This window comes from Haemaphysalis longicornis, unplaced genomic scaffold (genome assembly GCF_048455015.1).
Source record: "Haemaphysalis longicornis isolate Haplotype H1 unplaced genomic scaffold, Haemaphysalis longicornis Haplotype H1 scaffold_8, whole genome shotgun sequence".
In the NCBI taxonomy this organism is placed as follows: Eukaryota; Metazoa; Arthropoda; class Arachnida; order Ixodida; family Ixodidae; genus Haemaphysalis; species Haemaphysalis longicornis.
Genome location: NW_027526445.1, coordinates 158918576 through 158932288, shown reverse-complemented (window position 1 = coordinate 158932288; position 13713 = coordinate 158918576). Strand labels below are relative to the sequence as shown.

The window sequence follows — 13713 nt, the reverse complement described above, 5'->3', positions numbered from 1 at the left end:
GCGAGTGTCAAAGCAATGGACAGCTGGGGATATCTCGTGCGCTAAATTGTGTTCTTCTTTCTGTTTGTTTTCTATTTGCTGGTATAAATTTACGAATTGATAGTATGAGTAAAGTAGACAGAGAACAAAGTGATTGCGTTGCTCTTAGAAATGCCTTACACGAAATAAAACTGCTTCCTGCGAGTTCGCAGCGGGGAAAAAAGGTTCCGTATAACAAATAATTTGGTGCACCCAAACCCATCTGTGATGAACATATGTCATGCATGGATTATTTAAGGGCATGTTATTAGCTTTGGCAAAACAAGAAAGTGAGCTCTTTCTTGTGCAGAAAACTAGTTTAGTTGTAATTTTGGCTCTTATCTGTCCAGTGTCAACAGGAATAGTAGCCTTGATGTGCGACTTTGCGGACACTTTCCTGTCAACTTCCTTCAATGTCACCACAGTGGTGGTGAAGACTCCTGGGCAGTCGAAATCGCATGATGACAGGCAGTTATATTCTACCACGAGAAGCACCCTCCACAAGCCATGAGGCCTTGCTCTGTTTTCAGCTGGGGCTCCTTTCGTTGCCAAGTGCCTTGGTCTTTTCAGGTAAAGCTCCCAAAACAGGGTGGCCTTGTCCCTGTTGGAATTGTCATGTTGATCATACTTTTCACCCACAGCTTTCTAGTTCATTTCACTTTTCTAACCCAATTCTAATGTTATTAGTGTAGGGAAATCTGGTGTCCAGCAGCTTGCGTTTTAAAGGGAATAGATGTAGCAACTATATCAAGCACTAGCTGATTCTGATGCTTAGTGGACTTTGCTGTGAGCCGCCCAAAGCACCACGAGGGGAAGCAGTGCTGGTCTTATATAGTGTACTACTTGGGAGCTGCAAAATTACAATGCACCTTTTATGCACCTTTTATTACAATGCACCTTTTTTACCTCAATTTTTTATGCTGCAGTGGAAATCATGCGAATACATGTTTGTAAATGTCCATTCCACCAACAAATTCACGGCATGCCTTGACAGTAGGCGCAGTTTTATGCATCTAGATAATCACCTGTACTCATTTATCACAGGCCTGCAATTTGCACATGGTCGGATTTAAGCACCCTAAATGTGGCAAGTGTAACCGACCGTAACACACAATCTTGAAAACTCTACCTTATCAACGCGAAAGCAATAAGTGGCCCATTGACTAAGAAGCCACTATCCGCTGTACTAGCACAACAGCTCCTAAACCGGCCGGCCGTGCAAAGAGTGGATTGAGTTCAAACCTTTGGGGAGAGTTCAAACCACATGGGAATCAAACCCAGGACATCCCTAGTGCAAGTCCAGCACCACATCCTTGACACCACTATAGCTCAGTGGGTCTAGCTGACTAAAGGTGGACCCAGGGAGTGCATTATGACCTTAAACTGAAAAAAGTCCACAGGTACAAGCAACCCGACGTACAATGAGTTTTAAATTTCTTGGCAATTCATTAGGCCAGCACATAGCCGTAACATCCCCACTCAGGTGAATTGGCCAGTCACGATGATAGCTGCTGTCAGAAGCTCATGGCTGTTTCACCAATTCCCGTTTGTCTTAAAACAATGCTGCTTAAATTACACACTGGCCAACTGCACCTCATCGAGTATATTTTACGCTCCTAGCATTCTGCAGTAGCCTTGTTTAGTGTTAAAGAACTACATATTTGATCACATGCGAAGACTGCGATTTCTGTTAGAGCATTTTGTGCTTTAAACCTGAATTGGTTGACGCTCGTCAATTCAACACTGGCTGCAAACTTTTATTGTGGTGTAATAAACATAAAACCTGGATAGAGTAAAAATACTGAAGAGTAAATTATGCTAGGCTTATACATTGCACAGCGTAGCTGTAAACATCAAAATTCAACTTTTTAGGTTTCACGAGGAAAAGCTCAGCATAACTTGGGCCAGCTATGAAGGGTAACTGCAGTGTAGGGCTATAGGTTAAGTCAGGCCACCTATAAATCTTTGACATGCTTCGAAATCTTGGCACACAGGCATTTTTTTTGTTTTACCTTAACCAATGCTTTGGACTTTGGCGAAATGTTTTGTACGGGTTAAACTGCACAATGCAATTGCAAATAAGAATTGAACAAACGTCTGTTGTGTCCATTCGAGAATCCAGTGCTTGCCTAATATCGAAAATTGCATCCAGCAATCGATTCAAGAAATGTACTTGTATGTCCAAGAGACAAGCTCAAATAAAAAGTTACCCTACTTCAACTGCATTCCTTGCATATTTATTTATTTGAAAATATTTAGCACGAAAACAACAGAATGGTACAAACACGCAGTGCTGTCACTTTTCGTGCTCTCTCTCTCGTGCTGTGTTGTTTTTCCACAGTTTATTAATTTTAAAAATATGCCACATTTGCTATTTTAGTTGGTTTTATTTGTTTTGATGTTATGCTGTGTTGCTAAGGAAACTTTGTAAATTTCACCTCCAAGAAAAAATAAGAATACATAGCATTTGTAAGTGTATGCTTCTTGATGGATAGCAACTCTCACTATTAGAAAGTGAAGCCAAGAAAACACCAAAGTCATCACAAACACTGAAGAATGTTTATTGACATGGCATCACATCACTTGCTGGACAAGCAACAAGGCACCATAATGCTGCTCACACAAGAGTGCGAAGCATGCTCCATGGCTAAAACCACTTGTAAAAATACAAGCAGGCGCTTATCTGCCCCAAGGTGACCCTGAATGAAAATGTGACATGCGCAACACTGGAAATCAACAAAAGTTATTGGGTCAGGCATAAGTGAAAAGTGCGGGCAAAAGTCGAGGGCACTTTCATGTGTTGGATGACGAGACTGCTGGCACAAGACAGGAAGGATCGAAGGGTGCAAACTCAGTATTGTATGGTTACAAATACGTGCACATTGCTACTCACTGGACCAAAAGTGCTTGAAGACCCTGATTTTAAAGCAAAACTTTCTATGTCTCACCAGTGGAATATGCCATGCCAAAAAGGCATTGCAGAAAAGCCAACTTTCTCTGACAATGATAATGATCGTGGGTAAAGAAGTGCAGAAAAAAAACGCTTCCTGCAGTCAGAAACAAATCAGGACCCTCGCGGTGTGAAACCAACATCTATTCCGTGACACCATTGCAACATGGTCGAAGTAGTTTGAATCTGGATAGCGGTGCATCGAGATGCAAAATTAGACAAAAATGGTGCACCTCACATTCTAATGACGACGACAGTTTGAACGCGAAGCTTTCGTCGAGCAAAATCAAGTGGCGAAGTTTCAAAGCCACTGCGATCAAAAGTCCAAACAGCATGCAAGTAAGTGATAGCTCAAACAGGCAACGTCCAAGCTCAGATGACAATCAAGCAAGGAATCCCTCGTGAGAAAACTGAGTTAAACTGAAAGACAATTTCTCCTAGACACCCTTCCCACTAACTTGCAACCAAATTCCTTAAATGATCTCTTGCGTCCCTCCTACCCACCTAATTTAGCGGAGGCAGTGTGGGACACACTCCTGCATTTCATATACCGACCCACTATTTTTCCCTTGCTATTTCCCACCCATACCCGTCGCGAACTTTAACTAATCGCTACTTCTAAGGGGGCCTGATGCACTAGCAAGAGGCCCCGGGTGTTTTTTTTACATTTCAATAAACGTTAAAAAAAAGCCATTATTGTCGTAAGACAAAAGCGTGCACGTTTTTTTTTTTTCTTGCAATCACAGCAACTAATGAACACATGACAGAACAAGTAACAGAAAGCAATGATGAAACTGACAACCACAGATTTGCACATAACTGTGGAGAGGAACTCTCTGGATAGGAGACTGAGCAATAGAAGAGCACAGCAGCTGCGGCTGAACCTTCCCACGCAGCTGAACAGAGACGAAGAATACGGCAAATGGACAAAATTAAGGGTTGGGAGTCTTAGTAGCCACTGTACTTTCTTATCAACCAGGCGTGCGGCTGGATGGTATAGATAAACAGCAACGTGGGAGCTAGAGGACTGCTTGCTGGCGACACTACTACCACCCAGTAGCCTGTACTCCACAGTACACAGTAGGAGGAAACAAACTGGAAGTGGGACTGCGAATTGCCATGATGTTACAAATGAAAAAAGTGCTGCGTGGCTGTCACAAGTCAAGGTCAATCACCCTTAAGGGGAAGTGCCAAAACCCCTTAGAGAGAGGATGAAGACATGACATTTGAATCTAGTGGCTAAAAATGAACCATTCATGTAGCACCCCACCGTAAAAGGGGATTGATCTTCACTCATTTCCTGAAATAAAGTTTAAAAGAAGTTCATCCAGGGCAGTTGCCACCAGCACCCTAGAGTAGTATGGTGGAAACACACCACAATCTTTGCTTTTGGGAGGTCTTTTACCGGGCTGTCTACCAAAAAACTCAAATTCTTTTTTTCTAAGTGGGCACCCTGGTCTTAAACAAAAAAAACATGGTTTTTACAGTTAGGACGATAAAAATTGGGTGATGCATGTGGTTTTTCATTGAAATTGTAGATATGAAGTTTGTTTCTGTGTAAAACAACTACATTAAACTTTATTTGGCTTTTATGTTTGATTTTTTGACAGCCTTTGTAAAAAAACTGCTGGAGGGGCGCAGCTGAACAAGGTACCGGTGAACTGTGCACAAATCAAGGACTGACTGCCATAAGACTAACATTATCATTATATATGGTCTGTAGCAGAAGTGACAGCTGTTTGAAGTTTGGGCCTGGACGGCACCACCAGTTTTCCTGGTTCCCATTTTCTAGGCCCAAACTTCACATGGCTGTAACTTCTGCTACAGACCATATATAATGATAATGTTAGTCTTATGGCAGTCAGTCCTTGATTTGTGCACAGTTCTGGCTTTCTGGCCAGCTCCAGCCCCGAAGGTCAGCTGTGCCTGATCAAAAGGACTGTCAACGCGGCTTGAGCTCAAGGCATCCTGGAATGAGGACACCTCTCTGAAGCATTTTGCGCATTTAATTAAAGTTTATTCTCACTCTCTCTCTTGCGACTTGAGTCAAAGTCCAAAATCTAAACTGCTTCGACCGTATCAGAAGGGCGCAGTCTGACAGACAATGGTTTCATAATGCAAGGGACACTGGTTCCATTATGACCATGGAAAGCGTTTTTTCTTGAGGTGCATGTGCTTTCGCTTATCATCCTTATCGCTTTGTGAAACTCACTTTGTAAAGTTAGCTTTCCTGCAGTGCATTATGTAGCCACATTGAATGCAATCAGTGAGGCCCTGAAAGCTTCACTTTAACAACAGGAGTTACGTGCTCGTCAAGACCCTCGTCTCACAGCAAACTTCTCTTCACCAGCAGGCACAGGCTAGAGCCCAGTCAGCAGGTGCTGCAAAGACATGATGAGAGTATTTAAGCACGAACCTCAAGATGGAAAGGAGGCGGAGCAAAGAGCAAGAAAAATGCATCAGGAGGAGACTGCAAGCTCTGGGATGAGCAAGCTAGGTGTGGTGCTGTCAGGACACTGATGTCGCAACCCAAGCCTGGGAACAAGCGGAGCAATAGCGCGGTTGTTCCAGCCTCCTCTGGAACAGTGATTCAGCTTCTCATAACTACCATATTAGCCACCATGACTGCTCTAAAAAATTTGTCACAATAGCAGTGAACTTTTCAGAAATACTGGACTGCAACCCAATAGATGGTATTCACTGAAAATTTCAGAGGGAGATTTCTTCACCCGACAACACTGGAAACCACCACATCTGTGCCTGCGCATTGTGCCCACACCTCGCAGAAAAAAAGAAAACCTCGGTGCATATCGTCTGCACCACTTCAGCCCGATTGTCGGCCTTAGTATTAAGAGAAGACCTATTAATTGCACTCAAATTACGTGGTGGTGCTCTCCTTGCCCTACTTTGCATCACTGTAGAATGAAACTGCGGCTATGAACGAAAGTGACACGGCATGCCAGAGGCAACGCTGCAGTCGCCTGCGACTACCGATGTTGACACAAGTGTCGTTTAATGCACAGTTGAAAACCAAAACCAAATATTGCTTTCGAAGAAATGCTTTATGCACACGCCAATTTATAGTTATATTCTATATTTATATTAAATGAAGCCAGTGCACGTGATGCCATCTCCCGAGTTGTGCCATGCTTGCACCGCTCACCCCCTTGCTGGTAGCCATGTGCTCGTACCGTGGTCAACCTCAAGTCTTCACCCCTTTCCTTTGAAATCCTTTGTGTGCACGCACAGCTCACCACATGCTGTCGAAAAAGAAGAAATAAAAACGTGCATCACTAGAAAGCATAGCTGCTACCCCAGCAACAAGTGGAGGGGGCACCCTTTTGTTTGTTTTGCCCGAGACGACTGTCCAGAATGGCGGATTACCAGCCCGCGCATGTGCAGATTGCTAATAGAAAAAGGTCCATTACCGCAATCTCATGGAGTCCGATGTATCAGACGCTGCGGCACATACATGGCGGCGCACACACAGGGTCGCCCACTTGTGGGCCACACCAGTGAATACAACCTATGAAGTGCTATACCCACCACCGATATAGCATCATCTAGCTGCAGTCAGAAACACTTTTTTATATGTTTACACGTACTTTCAAGCGTTCGGAGGGTCAAAATGGCTGCTTGTCACTGCTTCTGACCGATCATCCATGGGTCGATCCCACCAATCTGGCTGCCACAAATCACAGTAATAACGCGGAAGTCTTCAATTGTGGGCCGGACTGACACACACGATTCGCGCCAGGGCTGTCAAACTGGCGTGGCAACTTTCTGATCGCGGCGTTAACACGCCACAGTGGTTCGAACACTTGCCCAGTATGAAGGTAGCTATTTCTGTCGTCGTTGGTTTGTCGCATAATGCATGCTTTAGTGATGTTTAAGTGCAAGACCTGGCAAGCTTCTCTAGCTCGCCCAGAATTTCTCGATACGCAACTCTGAGCTGACGTGTGAGCACGTCTGTTTGTCGTGTGGTTCCTTGTTAATGAGCCAGACCATGCAACTGAACGGTGCGAATGCAGATTTGATGCTTTCAGCGCATTTCACTCCTTTCTTCGATCAACAAGAGAGAAACTGTCAGTAATGCTCGTAGAAAGACGGGGCGAGTCAGAAATGCTGCTTGGACACTTCCTAGTACCATATAAATAGTGTACTTAATCTTACCGAGAGCCAAAGCATCATTTTAGGTTGTAGTGAAACAGACCAGAAAACACCCCTGCCCTTTTTCTTGACCTTTCTCTTTGAAGCACTCCTTTGTTTATGTATTGAAAACCAATTTGTGCAGCGGCACACTTCATTAGTTATTTGTGTATATGGCTAATTTTTTACATTTTAACATTTATATGTTCTCATTGTAGTATGATACTAATCTTGATCAGTGCATTTTTGAAGCAGAGGTGGTTTTCTTCAGGTGGCAGTTCCTTTTCTCTACAAAAAAGGGCTTGCTGTAAACAGGATCAAACAACAAAAAAGGAAATCTGTTTTAAGTAAGGAGGAAAAAGGTTCACGTCAATTTATAGGGCTGAGACAAAGATTATGGCAGTCACTACACGTGCTGCGGTTCCCGTAGGGCTAACAAGCGATTTGCAAAAAACTGGACAACACTTCCCATGGTGCGGAAACCGAAGATGTACTCCTGCAATTAAAACACAGAATTATCGCTGCCCCTTCAAAGGTAGATAATTGAGCCATTTTGGCACTTGATCTTTAGAAAGCTTTGATCGCGTATCACACCAGGCTATTTTGTGTAACGTTGCCACTTTCACTCCGGGTCGCCGCACATACAACTATATCCGTAACTTCCTTTCGAACCGCACGGCTGTTATTCAGCTCGGTGACCTACAATCCGACACTATCCATTTCCCAACCATTGGCACGCCTCAAGGTGCAGTATTATCCCCACTCCTATTTAACATTGCCCTAATCCACCTTCCCAGTAAGCTCGCGGCGATCCCTCGCTTACTCCACAACATATACGCCGATAATATTACGCTGTGGACCACCAGAGGCAGCGACTTTCAAATCGAGGAGGTTCTCTAACAGGGAGCTGACTTAGTTACCGCCGACGCGCAAGTTGGGCTTGGATGCTCACCTGAAAAATCTGAGCTTTTAATCCTCCCCGCCAAATCAACCGGCAACCCAGCCCAGACACCCACCATTATGGTCCGCATTGATGGTAGGGATGTTCGCCAAGTGGAAGTCCTGAAAATACTTGGGCTCTGCATACAGCGCAATTTCGCAAACATTAAGTACCTAGCACAGCTGAATTCTCAGGTGAATCAGACGATCGCCCTCATCCGCAGGATTGCTGCCCGCAACAAGGGGCTCAAAGAAACGGAGCGTATCCGGCTGATACAGGCATTTGGGCTCAGCCTTCTCACTTACTCCCTCCCGTATCTCTTGCCCTCGCGTACCGAACTCTCTAAAGTCAACTGCCTCATTCGAAAGACCTAAAAAACGGCGCTACAAATCCCTCAGAGCACTACCACTGCCAGACTCGAGAAACTCGGCATTTACAATACTGCGGAGGAACTCATTGAAGCCCACCTTATCGGTCAGCTAAATAGGCTCTCATCCACCCCCACCGGTCACACTCTCCTTGTTACTCTTAACCTTAAAGCCCCTATCCTCTGTGATGACAGGCTCCCGGTACCAGCCGACATTCATGGCTCCCTCACTATCCACCCTTTACCGCGCAATATCCCCCTGTTTTCAACAAGCAGCGTAGGGAACTACGAGCACAAGCACTTACAGAGAAATACCCCGTCCACCCCACTACGGTTTATGTGGACGCAGCTTGCTATCGATGGCAGGATGCATACGCTGTCGCAGTAGTAATCAACCATCCCAACACTCCTCCTCTTAAATCCCTAACAGACCGCACCAACTGACCCGCTGAGGCGGAAGAGGCGACAATAGGTGACCGGTAAAAAGCGCAAATGCTCATGGGTGCATTGTCTGCTCCCGCGGAGTTCTGTTACTTCCGGTTCGAGAGCTCTCCTGGCCTCCCATATGCCGACGGCTTTCACGTGCGCTTGTGCTTGTTGTTTATCTGTTTCCACTGAAAAAAAAAATCGCTCATGCATCGCACATTCAATGTGTAACAACAATGAATTCTACTAGGGGCTTCTCTGAACGGTTAGCACTCTGTGACAAATAAACAACACGCACACACGCGCGTGAAAGCCGCCGGCGTACGGGAGGCCAGGCGAGATCTCGAACCGGAAGTGGCTGGAGAAGACAACGTACCCATGAGCCTTTGCACCTTTTACCGGTCACCTATCGCGCTAGCCCTTACACATAGGCCGCCCCCTATCACTATAATCTCGGATTCGAAAACGGCCATTCGAAATTACGCCAGAGGCATGATCTCGCCCCTGGTGCTCAAAATTCTCCTCAAAAATCCTCCTACCATACAAATAAAGCTGATCTGGACTCCGGCCCACATGGGCGTGGGGGGAAACGAGGCAGCACATAGGGCCGCTCGAGAGCTCACCGTCCAAGCAGGCCCTAGCCTCGAACCCTTTCACGGAGCCCTATCAGCTTGGGACAGTCTCTTGACCTTCCAAGACATTACGGCACATTACCGCCTCTCACGCCGCCAGCTCCCCCCCGCACACCCGGATTTATCCAACAGGGAAGAACGGCTATGGCGACTGGTGCAAACCCATACCCTCCCATGTCGCTACCACCTGCACCGTATTTATCCTTCCGTCTACCCCTCCACCAACTGCACGGCCTGTGGAGCAGTGGAAACACTGGACCATCTTCTTTGGAACTGTCCCCACAACCCCTATCCTCTCTTAGCAGACGGTGGGCACTGGGCTGAGGCACTGGGCAGGTCCGACCTGTCTACCCAGCGCGTGGTCACGGCGAGGGCTGCTGCGGACACCGGTACGCCGGTCACCACGTCCCCTAAGGGGCCTTTAAAGGCTCAATAAAATGTTTGTCCTCCTCCTCCCATGGTGCGGTCACATGCGGTTTTGCACAGATGGCATCTGGCCCCATTTTGTCTGACTGGCAATGAAAACTGCCTGCTTCAAAATAACTAAGACATTTTTTAGCCACATTTATATTCAGGCAGAAAGTGTTGTGCAGCCATTGCATGTAATGTTGCCTAGTATGAAAAATTGTGCTCAATAGGTTTCTGAGGAAAGCTGGTTTAGAGAATTGCATTGTGCCATAGGACAAAACAAAATTAACTATAAATGAAAAACAACACAACAAAAGTCCTGAGTTTTGCCATGCATATTTTTGTGCTCCTTTTCTATCATGTTTACAACCAACATGACCATACTGTTAATTACATTGCACCTTTGGTCTCATAGGTCACCCAGAAAGGAAAACAACTGAAGTCGAGGAAGTAGTGTAAGGAAAATTCACTTTATATTGTAAAACAACAACAGTATTAATGTATTCTTGAAAGCGTAAGAAACAACAGCCTCGCCTGGACCTTTTGCAAATGTAAAATAGTTTCTTCTTGTCTTCTTTTTATTTTATGGTGAAGGAATGGGGCTGCTTCTTTTCCTGCAGCTTGTTAAGTTGGCCAATTTTTATGTGATCAGGTATCTAAGCATTCAGGAGTAGACGTGTCCTGATCAGGTATATTTTGAGTCCAACTGAGTAAAGCGTATTCTGATTTTTATCATGCTAAACGTCTCACTCCGAATGCTCCCCATGAGCACAAACGAGTTGCAGTGAATGAATGAAGATATCACGGAACTTTTATCAACACGTAAATGCCTAAGACTAGTTCACATATTTGAGCAAATCACAAGCACGGCATAAACTTAATGCGGTTGCCCAGCAGTTGGGCAACACGCCACTATTTAAACTAAATGCATATGCTACTCGATAGTTTCCCTCCAGCTTAGAGACTGCCTTTTCCATGTATTTTCTAGTTCATAAATATACCATAGAATGCTTGGCTGCAGCAGCTCTCATAAATTACAAAAGGACAAGAATAAGATGGGCATTGCTTCCACAGATGATCCCTTTGTATCATTCCTGACATGAAATAGCCAAGTGAATCTTTGGACCTTGGTAACAAACTGTTTCAAAGCACAGTGCAAACCGTGATGAACAAACAGCATTGCGTCAGGTGCATAGCCTGCGACACTGTGCAGCTGAAAAAAATATCTATGTCTTTCTGCTTCATTTTCCTGTGTCTACATATGCAAAGTGCCTTTATTAACAATAAAAGCAGGGCGGTAGGAGGGGTGTAAAACGTTTAAAGAGCTTACTGCAAAATAATGTGACACGCTTTTTTTAAACATTATGTATGAGCTGCCTCACGTAAGAGGCATTTCTTACAACATTCTTAGCCCTGTATGGCTTTCTCACACAGCTTAGATGTCGTGCGAAAAAGGCAACTTAGTCTAACAGCTCAAGGCGAGGTAGGTGCACCTTCTCCCGTTTGCACTCAAGAGTTTACATGAGAAGGCATTAAGTAATTGCATCATAATCGAGTAAACTGAGGTCACTTCGCACTATGAGGCACAGGGCAGTGTGGTAGACCTCTCGCTCAAGGATCTTTAGCGTAAACCAAGACATTGTGTACAGAAGGTTATTTTTTTTGGCTTTATAAATTCAATGCAGCCCCGGCAGCCAAGAATCGAACCCAAGACATTGTACATCCCTGCAGCCATAGGAAGCCATGTGAGATCTGAGCAATCTGGCACCTGAGAAATCTCATTACGATGAATAAAGCTACCGTGCGATATTACTTAGTGTTTACAAAAACCAAGGATAGACTGCATAGGGGCACTAGATACATCCCTGCTTACACAAAACTCAAAAGTAAAATTAAGAAATATATATATATATATGACGCGGCCATCCGAGGCACGGTATATCTATGGTGTTGACTAACACCATGTACTGTGCCCTGGCCGACCACGTAATTTGTGTTCCTGCCTCCACTGGAAGCTGGAAAGCACTGTAAACGGCCCTGTGGTCAGCCATAACCCATTACACGCCCAAGACTACAGTGCAAACTTTGTCGTGACGGAAACCACGTACGGTGCTGTTTGCACGAAGGTCACGCCAGCCCACCTCATAGATTGTGCTATATCGGTAGTGCATATAACAATTTCTGGTGGGACTTCACTAGGTGGCACATATAGCATCATCCATAAATTTTCGACAGTAAAAAAATGAAGGTAGTAATTAAGCAGTGCATGAGCTATCCCTACCTCTTCATTGTTTCACTAGCTACTGAAAGACTTGTATTTGAAAATGTCAGGCTGGAATGGATGCATAGACCAGGTTGGTTTTTTGACATTGGCATAAATAACTAAACTTGATTTTTAGTACACACGCTGCTGTCTTCATGGCTATCAACTACCGTGTTACTGTAAACCCTCGCTTGAAATGTACACGGAGTGAGAACGCACTGGTGGATCTAAAGTATACCATCAAATAGAAGCCAGGAAAGGTCGGGAACCCGTTTGGTTGTGACAAGTGGCCTGCACTAGAATGGCAGTTCCCACTAGAATGGCAGGATGAGTGCTGCAGGCAGGCTAGGGGCACCGTGACTGCAGTCAGGAGATGCTGCAAGAGAAAGAAATGGAACATGAGGAATGAAGCACCGTGGAGGCAGCAGTAATAAACAATCTAGGATGACTAAAAAAAAGGGCAAACGAAAGCGAAGACCACACAAGCAGTGCTCTTGCCCGCCCTGCGTTATCAGGGTCGTTCCCTCTGAATTTCCATCGGTTATTGAACGCCGATTGGCCCCACTATTAAAGATGAAAACACATAACGACGTAAGCATTCCTTGGCAGGCACTCCTGGCAGCAAAAGTGCTGGATGCAGCAACGAGTGCAACAGGCTAAAGTAGCGTGTTACAACGCCCTCACGAACCACACGCACACACGAAAACCTTGCCAACAGGGACCTGTCACGCTCCTAACTTCACCAACAGATCGTACTGCAAGTTCATTTTCGTTACAATATTAAGATCGGTTAGCACAAGGCACGTTGTCTAGAAAAAGCGTCGAGGAAAACAAGTGATGTTAATGACGCCACATTAAAGAGACAAGGAAACGTCATGGGCGAGACGGGTTTGCAATGCGAGCGAGTTTCCGCGCCGTGCAACAAACCGTCAACAGCTCGCGATCGCCGACAGACGCGAACGAGCAGCATAAACAGCGACAATAATGCAAGACGGGGAGAACGCGCAAGAATTTCGTAAACGTCGCTAATATAACTGCCGCGAGCAGAAAGCAAGCTTTGCAGTAGGAGATATGCGAACTGATTGCAAACCCGCCAAAAAACACTCACCTGGTCGGCCGATGGTGGACAGTTGAACGCCCACAGATAACTGCAAAGCTGTAGTGCCAGAAGACGCTGGAGCTGTTGAACGACGACTGACAGGGCGACAACCATCGCCAGTTTATGAATTCTTGCGTCGACCGCATAAGTCGAACGCGAATACTTGAATCGCTGCGGCACGTACGCCGTGTAGGCAGCAAATGTAAACATACCGCGCGGGAACGCTGCGAGCAAACGTGACGTCACATCCGCCTAGCGATGCTCCTCACCCGCCCAAAAGGTTGGTTAATTCCTCTCCTGAAGGGCAGGTCCGGACGCACAACGTCGCCTTGGCAACAGACGCTTGGCCACAGATATGGCGGCGCACTCGCACGGTTGCCTGCATGCATACCACGCTATTAAATACTGGCTATACGCTGGCGCCGCCATTTTGGGTTGCTCGCTCGCCGCCGAACCAAGTC

The 13713-nt window shown here is 45.6% G+C and overlaps 1 protein-coding gene across 1 annotated transcript; it reads right to left on the bottom strand.

Annotated features, from left to right (window-relative positions):
- Positions 1-5201: 5201 nt before the first annotated feature.
- On the bottom strand, positions 5202-13559 carry LOC144149097 (uncharacterized). The gene is made up of 4 exons (XM_077680631.1): positions 13262-13559; positions 12392-12529; positions 6132-6228; positions 5202-5349 (listed from the first exon to the last, which is right to left on the bottom strand). Exons 1-4 carry the CDS (start codon positions 13460-13462, stop codon positions 5312-5314), a joined length of 474 nt encoding a protein of 157 aa, XP_077536757.1. The 5' UTR covers positions 13463-13559; the 3' UTR covers positions 5202-5311.
- Between the last annotated feature and the right edge of the window lie 154 nt (positions 13560-13713).

Bases quoted from the DNA above. Each gene is read 5' to 3' on its own strand.
- LOC144149097 (XM_077680631.1), bottom strand. From the start codon at position 13,462: ATGTTTACATTTGCTGCCTACACGGCGTACGTGCCGCAGCGATTCAAG. The intron at 12,530-13,261 runs GTGAGTGTTTTT...TTTCTCTTGCAG, and splicing joins GTCCACCATCGGCCGACCAG to CATCTCCTGACTGCAGTCAC. The intron at 6,229-12,391 runs GTATACTTTAGA...CTTTTTCGACAG, and splicing joins TTCCTGGCTTCTATTTGATG to CATGTGGTGAGCTGTGCGTG.